At 38.1% G+C, this 12,729-nt stretch overlaps 1 protein-coding gene across 1 annotated transcript; it reads right to left on the bottom strand.

The window, feature by feature from the left end:
• Nucleotides 1-1,762: 1,762 nt before the first annotated feature.
• Nucleotides 1,763-5,684, bottom strand: LOC100832225 (calcineurin B-like protein 6). Its single transcript, XM_003563091.4, has 9 exons — nt 5,523-5,684; nt 5,090-5,259; nt 4,899-4,981; nt 4,733-4,792; nt 3,823-3,931; nt 3,167-3,219; nt 2,674-2,754; nt 2,463-2,575; nt 1,763-2,135 (listed from the first exon to the last, which is right to left on the bottom strand). Exons 2-9 carry the CDS (start codon nt 5,202-5,204, stop codon nt 2,078-2,080), a joined length of 672 nt encoding a protein of 223 aa, XP_003563139.1. The 5' UTR covers nt 5,205-5,259; nt 5,523-5,684; the 3' UTR covers nt 1,763-2,077.
• Nucleotides 5,685-12,729: the final 7,045 nt, after the last annotated feature.

The raw sequence follows: 12,729 nt of genomic DNA on the forward strand, positions 1-12,729 counted from the left end.
CAATTCAGACATTACTTCAAAGTATTTCTTCGATGCGGTATGAAGAGGCATTTGAATGTTAATATGTTATGTATAGAGAATTTCAACATTTGAAATAATTTAGAGCAATTTCAGTTTGAGCAACAAGCAAACCTTAATTTGAATCCGAGAAAAGCCAAAAAAACAAGTTGCTGGCTCGCCGCTGCTGACTGCCGCGCGCCGATTCCCGCGTCTCTGCAATGGTGTGGCCGAGAGTCGAGAGATTGCGGCTGCGCCCTGCGCTGCACGTGTTGATCGCCTGAAAGCTAGGCGCTAGCTAGGGCCGGCAGTTCCGTGACTTCCGCATGGGTACATGGTCGAGGAGATAGCTAAACATCGTTATCATGTACCATGGGTACATGACGAGGTATTAATTTGATGAATAGGTATACGAGAAGGTTCTAAGTTTTGATTAAGCTTTGTGCTTATTTTTTCCTCCTGGTACATGATGTACAATTATGAGTTGCTGTACACAGTATTTACCGACAAGGTACTAAGTTTTGATGAATGTTTGTGCTTTTTTTTCTTGGAACATGACGTCCAATTATGAGTTGATGTACTGTGATTTGAGTACCATCACGTACAACTACGTATTTTTATGTACTCGTCTTGTTTTGGCATATGTTAATACTGCGATCTGAATAACATCATGTATTCTTGTTAGTACCCACGGGTACATAGATAAACGATCAATGTACTGTGACTTACTAAAATATATACCGATGACTACATTACGTGCACTTTCGGAATTTCAACAACAAAACAAGAGAGCAGAAAGGGAAGCAAAGAAAAATACAAAATGTTGTCAGTGGTCACATCTAAAAGAGAAAGGACTGACAAAAGAGAGTTAAAAAAAGATGCATGACACAAATACTACTTTTGCTTGTTAACCGACTTTTTCTAATTATTCCCTCAAAAAACTTTCTCTAATTAACTAAGAGAGAGAGTGGAGGAGCAAACTTGTGGACAGGAAGGTGGTGTAGATCCCCCGTGCTACCGGCCAGGCATTCACTATTTACCCAAGCAGGAAATTAAACAAATCGCAACTCCTCTTTTCTATCTATCCCTTCATTCTATAATTCTTGACGCAAGTTTTTTTTTAAACGAACGAGACTACACAATGAAACGCGTCCAGATACATCTGTATCTAGATAAAGCTGCATGAAAATTTATGAAATGAAGGGAGTATCAAATACTGTATCCTTGCTCCCATGTCTAGACACCACTTATAAAGTACTCTTTCCACTCCATAATAAATGTATTGGATTTAGTGCAAAGTTAGTACTCCCTCTGTTTGGGTTTATTAAGTCACACGAGAAATTTTATGCCGAAATTTGACCAAAAATTACATTGGTAATATGAGATTATTGCGACACAAAAGATATGTTGTTGGATTCATATTGAAAAACTATTTCTAATGGTATAACTTTTATATATACATATACTAAATATAATTTAAATAATTGTTGATCAAAGTGTGACACAAACTTCATAGGAGCCTTATAAACCCAAACGGGGGAGTACAACTTTTACTAAAATCAAGACAACTATTATTGATCTGAGGAAGTGCAAATATTTATTGTGTTTCAAAACATAAGTTTACATGTACCCACACATTCTTAAGGCATCACTTTCACCTTTAAATGATGGAAAGGGGTCAAAGCCGGGTTCGAAAAAAAAAATGTAGGTTTCATTTTTAAATAAAGAGAACCGAGTCACCAGCAACACCACGAGAACCAAAAGGTGAAGAAAAACCGTACAATATTACTATACAAGTTCTCAGTTACTACTCGTACAGGCACCTAAGTACCTGGAGAGGATTTATACATAACGAGGAAGAGTTCACGCTAGAATATACTCTCAGATATATACAAAAGAAAGACCCTCGCGAGGAGATTACAAAGAATTCACATTTGAAGGAGCCGAAAAATTACAAGAGTTGTTCCAAGCACAAGGATGTTGCCAAAAGAGAATAAACAAATAAAACACACAAATTGCACCTACAATCTGGTCTGACGTGCTCTCCACAAGCTTCAACGGTAACCTAGGAATTGTAATCTCAAGCATCCTCAACCTGAGAATTGAAGACGAAGCTTGGAAATGTTGTGGTGATATCCCTGTTGATAAAATATATAATAATTGAACAACATTGCCATACAATGATTTTATCATAAGGAAAAGAAGTAAAGAGACCTCTATGTGTTTTTTAACTTTAAATGTTTAATCTTCAACCCCATCAGCAATTTGACCCAGTTCAAGTTGCAATCATGATAGGTATGCAGTCCCAATATAATATCCCCATTTCAAACATGAAGTTATACCAGTTCAAGATTAGATGGCCTATTTTCTCTGAGATTAGGAAATGCATTCAGAACTTCATATATATCACGTGGTGCCAAAGTAGATGTTGAGGAAGAAAAGTTGACTCAATTGAGCCAACTGACCTGAGATATGGGAGTGTCATATTCTTCAACAAAGATGGATGCCTCAAGACAAGATTGCGCCATTCCTCTTTGTCAATTTTACCATCATGTTTTGTGTCTGCTTCCTCAAATGTCTAGGGACGGAGAAAAAAGAAGTTTGTCCAGTAAAGAACTAAGCATATAAGTATTCAACAGACATACATCATGTGCGGACACATGTACTTATGTATACCTTGTCGATAATGCCTTCTATAACCTCATCTGAAAGGTTCATTCCTGATTCAGCAAGTGTGGCAACCACCATTTGCTTCACCTGACAATTAAGAATGTAGACAATGACTTTCTCTCGAGGCAACTGCTCATAGCTGTACTTACTGGATATGCTTTTTCCAAGCAAAAATAAAATAAAATAACATCGGCATACAAGGATATAAAATGGCATCAAGTTCTACACATAAGTGTTCAACATGGTTTACTGGCCCTGTTTGGTTAGGGTTAAATGTGGCTTTCGGTTTTCTTAATCACCATTCTTAATTTTTCATTCGTGGAACAATAATTTACTTCAAGAACATGACTTGACAAGATGAATGGACTAGTATACTGGGTACAGAAGCACATATAGGATAAAGAATTAAAGATAAAACCTTCCACAGGTTAATGAATCAAGTACTAAACAAAACAGCATAGGAGATGGAGTGGTTCAACAATAGGCAAAATGAATGTACCTCTTGCTTTTCAATGAATCCTTGTTGTTTCAGATCATACAGTTTGAAAGCAACTGCAGGTATAGTATGTGGCATAAGATTAGAAGAATGGTCGATACAGTATATGCATAAATTCTGACAGGGAAAGAATGCTATTAACAGTAAGATATTAAAAACATAAGGCTATTACTTTAATGCCAGAAACCAAAGATGATTGAATGCATACATTCTAACTATTAGTGTTAAATTCGAGTGTATCTACTGCCTAAGACTGCGATTCATATATGCTACACACCACTCTCCCACACTTACAGGGTGATCTCTACTGTCAGCATACAACTAAATCAAAGAAGAATGAATGCCCAGTTGCAATTACTAGGAATCAGTGACAGTCCGCCTAACATGCCGGGTTGAGTATATGGATTGTCAATAGTGTGTTCCCCTGTGTGGAAATAACATATAGCAGTTCCAGCTGCACATCATCTCCACGTCAACATCAAGGGATCTGCCAATGAAGTCAACAGCTAACTAATTTTCCATAACTTTTAGCAAGCAGGAACAACCATAGATCCATGTCTCAAACAATTATAGCGCAGAAGACAAAAAAAACTGAATTCTCACTCAACCATGTCATAGTTTTGCAGTAACTAAATAAGCAAGTAAGCATTATGGCTTACAATCAATTTTGTCATCAACTGGTGCATTAGGATGGAACACAGAAAGAGCTCGCACAAATTCTTCAAATTCGAGAATTCCATTGTGCTTGGTGTCGAACAAATCAAACACCTAAATAGATTAAGTTACAACATCATAAGTACTGGCATCACATCATGGATAAGAAGTGTTTACATTTGCATGTTCAGAAAGTAATAAATTGAAACAACAGTAGGGGCTAATAATTTTACATCATTTTCAACAGATCAGGTCATGTAGGACCTAACACCCCAGCTATATTGGTACATTTGTATTTAAATATTACCCTATTTTAAGAGTAATCTATACCCCTGTTCTGATTTATTGTGTTATTTAGCCTTTACATATTCTGGTTTTTGTCAACTTATTGATGTAGAAATAAGAGCTTAAGATGGACTAACTTTCCTTACTGAAATACACAGCTTGTATTTCTCCATTCTGCTACATTGTTACCGATTTGCAGTTTTTTCCCTATTTTGCTGCATCATTATTATAGGAAAGAACAGTATTGGTTTATGTTGTTATAACTAAAGAGCCAAAAGCTACACAAAACTCAGACGGTGCGTCATGAGATGATGAAATCCTGGTTCTGCCATTTGGAGGCATGTGGGTATACATTACACGTGCCTGAGCAGGCACACGATCACAGCTTCAAGACCTCAAGCCCATGCTGGTTTAGCTAACTCCATGTAGCATTACGTCAGTGCCAATGTTCATACTGCATCCAAGATGCTTCAATGACGTATTCAAGTACAAAACGTCACGCAAAAGGTGACCAATAACATAAAAGAACACAACATACGAACAGGAACAAACCAAATACCCACGAACAAAACAACATTGAACGTTTTGCGACAACAGGAACTCCACTAAACAGAAGCCAGATAGACATACCCTGTCAGCAAACATGCTGTCTTTCCTGTTGGTCTTAAACAGTGCCAGTTGGAATTCTTCCTGCAGACAAAACAATCAAGGGCATCTGTTTGAGATTGCACACGGTGAGGCATAAGTGGTCAGACAACGAACTCCTCACCAAACAAAACGAGCAGAACTTACTGACCTTATTAATCACACCATCGTCAACCACAGCACTGCTAATCTTCTTGAACAACTCATACAATGCCTCGATCTCATTTACGCTAACTGCATAACAAGAAGGAAATTTTCTTTCGGCTGAATAAAAGGCAACCGAATACTAGCATACCCGCACACAAAAGGAGTCATACGAAAAGGGAAACAAACAGAACATACAAACTGTTTCCCTGGCTAGTCGCTCAGGATCCTCGAGGCCCTTGGGGCGATTGGGAATGTCAAGATCGCAGCACTTGAGCAGGAGACCAGCGAGCCGGCGTAAGAAATCCACCATTTCACACCTCACACCTCCACCAGATGCCAGGCAAATCAATGCGGCTCACACACACCTGCAACGATCAACAACAACACGGAAATGCGGATCAATCCCACTACGGCTGCTCGAACGGGGCGCAATCATCAAAATCGCCCCGCATCTATGTACCCACAGGCGGAGGACCCAGCAGGGGGCGGCTGCACTTAATTGATTTTTGCCTCAGTTACGAATTGGGGAATATTAGAGATGAAACGGGGAGCTAAAGGGCGGAATCCGTTCGTGGGGTGATGGGAGGAGAAACGGTCGGGAGCGAGAGACTCGAAGGACGAAATCAACCTGCGGTGGCGGCCCTCGCGCAAGGAGGAAGACGAGAGCTAGGGGCGCTGGGGCGCTCGGCAGCGGGATGGGTGACGGCGCCCGCGCGAGGAGGAAGACGGGCGTGGGGCGCTCGGCAGCGAGATGGGCAGAGCGAGGGAGCGGTGCCAAGCAAAATAAGAAGAAATTAAAAAGGAAGAGATAAATGAGCCCCGGCTATATCACAAAATTGTCTTACTTCTCACCGATTTATTTCATAAGGATCTGGCTTTATTTCATAAAAGAAAGAAAGCTTGAATTACTTCTCACCGATTTAGTACAAGACAAATAATACGTGTAGGAGGGAGTACATTAGATCGATACAATTGAGAAGAACCAAAGTAACAAAGATTCTTGATAAAATTAAAAGATTCATCACATTTTTTTTCGAAATAAGCACCGCTAGATCTATCATTCGCATCTTGATATTCCTATAGATATTCGGTGACGAAATTGCAGAATATCATCCTTGCACGCTGGACTAACGTTATAGGTTTTGAGAAACGTATGAGTCGCTTACCTCATACATTGGAAATTTAAGATCATTGAATGCATCATGGCTGGGCAAGGCAAGCTCTGAACCGCTGCTTCATCGATGAATCAACGAGAAAAAAGACCAAAAACACCAAAATATGAGCCACGGTAACCACTGACTTCACGGTCATTCTTTTTACTAAGATCTACAATGTTAAATGAGTATTACTGTGAAAATATATATAATGAAATATTTAATAAAACTAAATTGAAGTTCTAGACGTTGGTATTTCTATATACTTGGTCAAATTTGAAGAAGCTTTACTTATAACAAAGTTATGACTTTTATATTTAGGAACGAAAGTAGTAGCTCTTATAGTGCGGCGTTGAAGCTTTAGAGCAAATAAATGAAAGAGCCTGTTGATGGCTTTAAGCTTTTGCCATGTCATCTGTAGCCAGTGCAATAACCAACATATATAATAGTTGGTTATAAATATGTACTACTCCCTCCGTTTCTAAATTCTTGTCGTGATGAACAGTCTCCAGACTGGTGGTTATAGGCTCTAATAGCACCCTTTTGGTCCTGTATTCGACTCCCGCTGGGGGCGAATTTTAGGACGGAGGGTTCAAAAAATCCCTCTTCTTGCCCCACGCCAAAGCACAGGTCTAAGGCCGGCTTTATCTCACGTGGACCATGGTACCACTGTGTATGCGTGGGGCATGAGGTTCGATGATTTTTTAGACCTGTGTGAGAAGATCTTCTTTCTTTCAAAGATGCTCGGGGATTTCTTCCTCCCACAGGCCTAAAAAAAAAATCTGGTCGTGGTTTTAGTTCAAACAATAATTTATTGCAGTCTCACATAGTTTCTACGAGCATGTGCTGCTGCTGACTGTTAGTTAGTAGTCCACTTCTCTTCGCTCTTTTTTCTCTCCTCTCCAACTAACCAAAAGTATAATACTCCCTCCGTCCCATAAATCGTTAATTTAACTAACTAAATATAAATTAAATAATTAAAAGATTATATCATTAATGATGCATTTTTTGTTAAGAAACATACATATTTAATTAATCAAATTAAAAATCTAAAAATACGTGAGTGCCTCGTATTATGGGACGGAGGGAATACTTAAAGCCTACCTTATAGCCTGCTTACATCGTCATCTTATTGTTCTCGGAAGAAGAGGTTGAAGGCTACACCATATACCGAGTCGGGCCACTACCATGATGGGCTGGTTTCATTCTATTCGTCGGTAGCCTATCCAGACAGACACTCTGTTGGCTTTAGCACAGTGTCATCGATTTGGTAGAAAGTCAATGCAAAGTTATCATGAGTTGATGGCTCACCGAAGCTCGAAAATACTTCGTTTATTACGTGAACATGCTATCATGGAGTGGGTGTGTTTGGTCATTTCATAGTTCTACTTAATAGATAAACATGTGTCCATGTGACAACTGCTTTCCGTTACCTCTTTTTGAGCGCCCCTCAATCCAAAAATATACAAAGAAATCCAAAAATACAAGAATAAATTGATCTTTGAGATCCATCACACATCCCTATGTTGTCAAACTGGTTCTTAATCGTATCTCTACTTAATGTTGCTCTGTGTTTAGTCTAGGAAATTTTTACCAAGAGTAGTCTCCACATTCCATATTAATTGGAGCAATACTCAGACTTGGGGAATTTTTCCTTAGTTCTCTCGGTACTTCAATTTGTCCTTGCATTTTTGGAAGGAGGGAGTATTATCTAAACCCTGCTCAAACACCATATAATTCATTTTTGGAGGGAGGGAGTATTATCTGTTAGAATGAAATCTGTGTCTTGTTCCATTGAATGATGATTATATTTATACAAGGGGAAGGGACACCAATACATGCATTGGTGTCCCAAGTTTTGGGCATTCGCGTCCCAATTTTCCCAAAATTGGGACACGAACAGTTACAACATTAACTGCCTAATTAACTATTAATTAACTAATAATTAATCCTAATTGATCATAAATAATTTATTCTCAACACTCCTCCTTGATCAATTTGCTCCGTTGATTTGTATATTCTTGAATCATCATGGAATCTTGTAATCTTGTAATTTTCTCCAAAAACCCTATGGGAAAAACATTGAGGAAAAAATAATAATATTGATATGTTATGAAAACTCCCTTTAAAAACCCAATGGGAAAAATAAAGAGAAAAATGGTATAACATATTTTGAATATTGTCTCTTGATAATTCATATTGAATTATGTGAACAATAAATATGTCTTGTATATTATCCACAAAACCCCAGTGGGGAAAATAGAAAAATATGACATATAATCTTATGCTAATATTGTCTCATTAAAAACCTTTTATGAGAAACTAGTGAGTAAAACTCATAATAGGAAAAGAGTGCAATATGATGTTATGAACAGGTTAAACTCAGGTGAATACTCCCCCTAATGCTTGCAAAATTTTAAGTCGTCGCATACCAATCACATATACACCTTTCTGAAATGTGGAGTTGGGTAAGAACTTAATGAACAAATCTGCGAGGTTTTCACATGATTTGGTTTGCAAGATATTTATCTCCCCATTTTATTGTAATTCATGAGGATAGAATAGTTTAGGTGCAATATGTTTAGTTATATTGCTTTTTATATAACCTGTTTGCATTTGAGCAACACAAGCAGAATTATCCTCATAGATAATTGTTGGTGATTCAATCGAACCAATACCACATGATTGTTGTATGTGGTTAATCATTCTGCGTAGCCATACACTTCCACGAGATTCTTCGTATAAAGCTATTATTTCCGAATGATTTGTGGATGTAGCCACTAGAGTCTGCTTAGAAGACTTCCATGATATGGCTGTCCCACCGTGTAGGAACAGGAAACCGGTCTGGGATCTGGCATTGTGGGGATCAGATAAATAGCCAGCATCAGTGTATCCGATTAATTCAGAGTCTTGGTTTTCCTATTGGAAATATAGACCTAGATCATTAGTGCCTTGTAGGTAGCGAAAAACTTGCTTGACTCCTACCCAATGGCGTTTTGTTAGAGCTGCGCTGTGTCTAGCTAGTAAATTTACCGCAAATGCAATATCCGGCCGGGTGCAATTTGCTAGGTACATTAATGCTCGAATGGCACTAAGATATGGTAATTCAGATCCCAAAATTTCCTCTCCATCACTTTTTGGTCTGAATGGATCTTTCTCTACGTCTAGAGATCGAACTACCGTAGGTGTTTTGCATGGATAGAATTTGTCCACGTTAAATTTCTCCAAGATTTTCTGTATATATGTAGCTTGGTGAACCAATATTCCTGAAGGAAGGTGCTTAAGTTGTAAACCTAAGGAGAACTTGGTTTTACCCAAATCTTTCATTTCAAATTCCGTCATTAGATGATTACGAGCTTCATCTATATCCTATTTGTTGCCAATGATGTTTAAATCATCAACACATACAAAGATAATGGAAAACCCTGTTTTGGATTTCTTGATGAATTTACATGGGCAGTCAACATTGTTACAGTAACCTTTTTTAATGAGAAACTCACTTAGTCGGTTGTACCACATTCTACCCGACTGTTTTAAACCGTATAAAGATTTATTCAACTTTACACAGTACATGTTGCGTCCTGCGTTAGTATTCGGAATTTGGATTCCACCGGGAACCTTCATATAAATATCCGAATCTAATGACCCATAAAGATATGCAGTCACGACGTCCATCAACTGCATAGATAAACGATTTTGAACAGACAATGAGATTAAATATCGGAAAGTAATTCCACTCATAACCGGAGAATATGTTTCATTGAAATCAATGCCGAGTCTCTACGTGAACCCTTGTGCTACTAGTATCGCTTTGTATCTCACCGCCTCATTGTTTTCGTTCCTTTTCTGGACAAAAACTCATTTGAATCCCACTAGGAAAACATTTGGAGGTGTAGGTATTACTTATGTAAATACCGCTCCTTTTATTGAGCGAGGCTATTTCTGCTTGAATTCCATCCTTCCATTTAGGCAAGTCGGAGCGTTTTTCACACTCGGCTATGGTCTTTGTATCATGATCATTTAGAAGGTTGTTTGCAATCTTAGTAGAGAAATAAATGTCGACAAACGTAGTCTTTCTATTGTATATTTCTTCAGTGTCTAAGTAATTTGTGAAAATTTCGTTTACCTTTGGTGACTGTTCACGATTTCCCGTTGCGGTTAAGTCCGGGTTTTCCAATGTCCCAGCATCAGTAATTGAGTGCACTATTGAGCTGTGTTGTGGATGTTGGTTATCCACTGGGTGTATATTACCCAATTGATCTCGGTCAATCAAATGTTGACTCACATTTGTTGTTGTAGAAAGAGGTTCAAAAGGTTTATTCTTCTGTTTTCTTTGCCGCGGCTCCTTCGTTTGTTCCTTTTGTTGCTTCCTGAAAGCTAGATCCTTTTTAGTTGTCGTACCTCTCCCCCTCTTCCTTTGAATGGTAGGTGCGGGAGGTTGAGTAGATTTTATAGGTACCTCCACTCTTTCGGGTACGTTCTGTGCAGGATTATAGGATTTAGTTACACCTTTGTAATCAACAAATGCGTCTGGTAAATTGTTTGCAACATGTTGCAAATTTATAATTTTCTGAACCTGTTGTTCAGTTTCTTGAGTACGTGGATCTGAGGCGGAAATGCCTTGGACATTCCAGTTGATTTCCTGGCATTTTTTTTTGGTACTTTAATTCTCCCCCTAATGCCGGGAAATGATCCTCATTAAAAATACAATCAGCGTACCGGGCAGTGAATAGATCCCTATGAGAGGTTCTAGGTACTTGATAATTGACGGTGATTTATACCCCACATAGATCCCCAATTTTCTATGTGGTCCTATTGATGTACGCTGTGGTGGTGAGATCGGTACGTATGTAGCGCAACCGAATTTTCGCAGATGGTAAATTACAATTATTGGTAAATTACCGCATGACCCCAACAAGTTATTGATAAATTACAATTCTGTAATAAAGGTCTTGCAATAAACTTAATTCTCTTAATAAAAGATTCATCTAAACCATTTTGTGTGTGGACATATGGGACTGAGTGCTGAATTTCGATTCCTAATGCCATGCAATAATCATTGAAGGCGCGTGAGGAGAATTCAGCGGCATTGTCCATTCGAATTGTTTTAATTCGATGTTTTGGATAATGAGATTTTAGTTTAATTACTTGGCTCATTATCTTTGCGAAAATGCATGGTTACGTGTGGAAAGTAGACACACATTAGACCATCTTGTAGATGCATCGATTAAACCATGAAATACCTAAATGGTCCAGACAATGGTTGGATAGGATAACAAATATCTCCTTGAATTTGTTCAAGGAATTGGAGTGGTTCCGCTTGTATTTTAAGAGGTCTTAAAATGAGCTTGCCTTGTGCACATGCTGTGCACACAAAATCCTGAGATTTTGGAAATTTTTCTTTACCAAGATTATGACCAACAGAATTATTAATAATTTTCCGTATCATCCCGATACCGGGGTGACCAAGGCGATCATGCCAAGTCTGCAATGTATTGACATTCTGAAAAATTATTTTATAAGCAACATGAGCTACATGTTTTATGTATGTATAGTACAATCCGAACGATAAAGAAGGAATTTTTTCAAGAATTTGTTTGCCATATCCATTACTTTTTGTAAATAGGAGAATTTCTCATTGTTGTCATCGTGGGTTTCAATATGAATCCCATTTTGATGCATATCCCTATAACTTATTAGAGTACGAGTTGAATCGGGATACAATAAAGCGTCCTCGATTATTACTTGTGTACCCATAGGAAGTGTGATGATGGCATGTCCAGAGCCAACAATTAATGTATCGCGTCCAGCGATTGTCAAATTATTTCCTTGCATTTTAGTAAAGGTTTGAAAATATTTTGTTTCCCTAAGTATAGTGTTTGTGGTTGCGCTATCCACAAGGCAAAATTCTTCGTCCATTTTGGATTGACTTCCGTAGAAAACTATATATGGAAAAGAAAGAATTTTAATATCATTCTTAATAGATATATAGAATACATACAAATTTATTTATGTATTAAATTGATAATACAATATCGTAATTTACAATACATATGTCAAATAGGTAGGTACCAAAGTGCTGATACAATAATGTAATATTACAATATAGATGACAACGGTCACTATAATTTATTTACAACAATACTTAAGAACGTAAATATAGATAATATCTATTTCGGAGATAGGTGAACTAATTTAGGTCTCCAAACATATCATTTGAAGTGAATTCAATGATCAGGTTCTCCGTGCTCATTAGATCCTCAGACGATCGGATTGTCGGGTTGTTGCTTGGGTCCTCCTTGATAGCATGCGAACAACCGGCTTCCTTGGAATTGTCGGATTGGAAATTGAAGTGTGATTCAAATCTTGGTCCTTGATGAGCAGGTCGCTTGCGTCCTACGGATTGGAGGTACAGATCTACCAAATGACGAGGGGTACGGCATTTCTTTGTAATATGCTTGTAGCACCCACATTTCTGACAAACTTTAGATTTATCGTATTGTGGTTTGAAAGTGCTTTTCCCCTCTTTCTGTACACGTGGCTTGTTTTTCTTGTTGCTCTTTTGCTTGCCTTTGAAGTTGTTTGGTCGATTAGTCGATCCATTGAACTTGTTGTTTTTCTGAAAATTAGCATGTACTTCAGGCAAAGGTGCAGCGCCTACGGGACGCTGATGATGATTCC

Source organism: Brachypodium distachyon, chromosome 1 (assembly GCF_000005505.3).
Source record: "Brachypodium distachyon strain Bd21 chromosome 1, Brachypodium_distachyon_v3.0, whole genome shotgun sequence".
Lineage (NCBI taxonomy): Eukaryota > Viridiplantae > Streptophyta > Magnoliopsida > Poales > Poaceae > Brachypodium > Brachypodium distachyon.

What these genes read in the sequence shown, in the direction of transcription:
- LOC100832225 (XM_003563091.4), bottom strand. Translation starts at nt 5,204, where the DNA reads ATGGTGGATTTCTTACGCCGGCTCGCTGGTCTCCTGCTCAAGTGCTGC. An exon ending in ACTAGCCAGGGAAACAGTTT is followed by an intron (nt 4,982 to 5,089) that starts GTATGTTCTGTT and finishes CTTGTTATGCAG; the next exon opens with TTAGCGTAAATGAGATCGAG. An exon ending in AGTTGATGACAAAATTGATT is followed by an intron (nt 3,220 to 3,822) that starts GTAAGCCATAAT and finishes CTATACCTGCAG; the next exon opens with TTGCTTTCAAACTGTATGAT.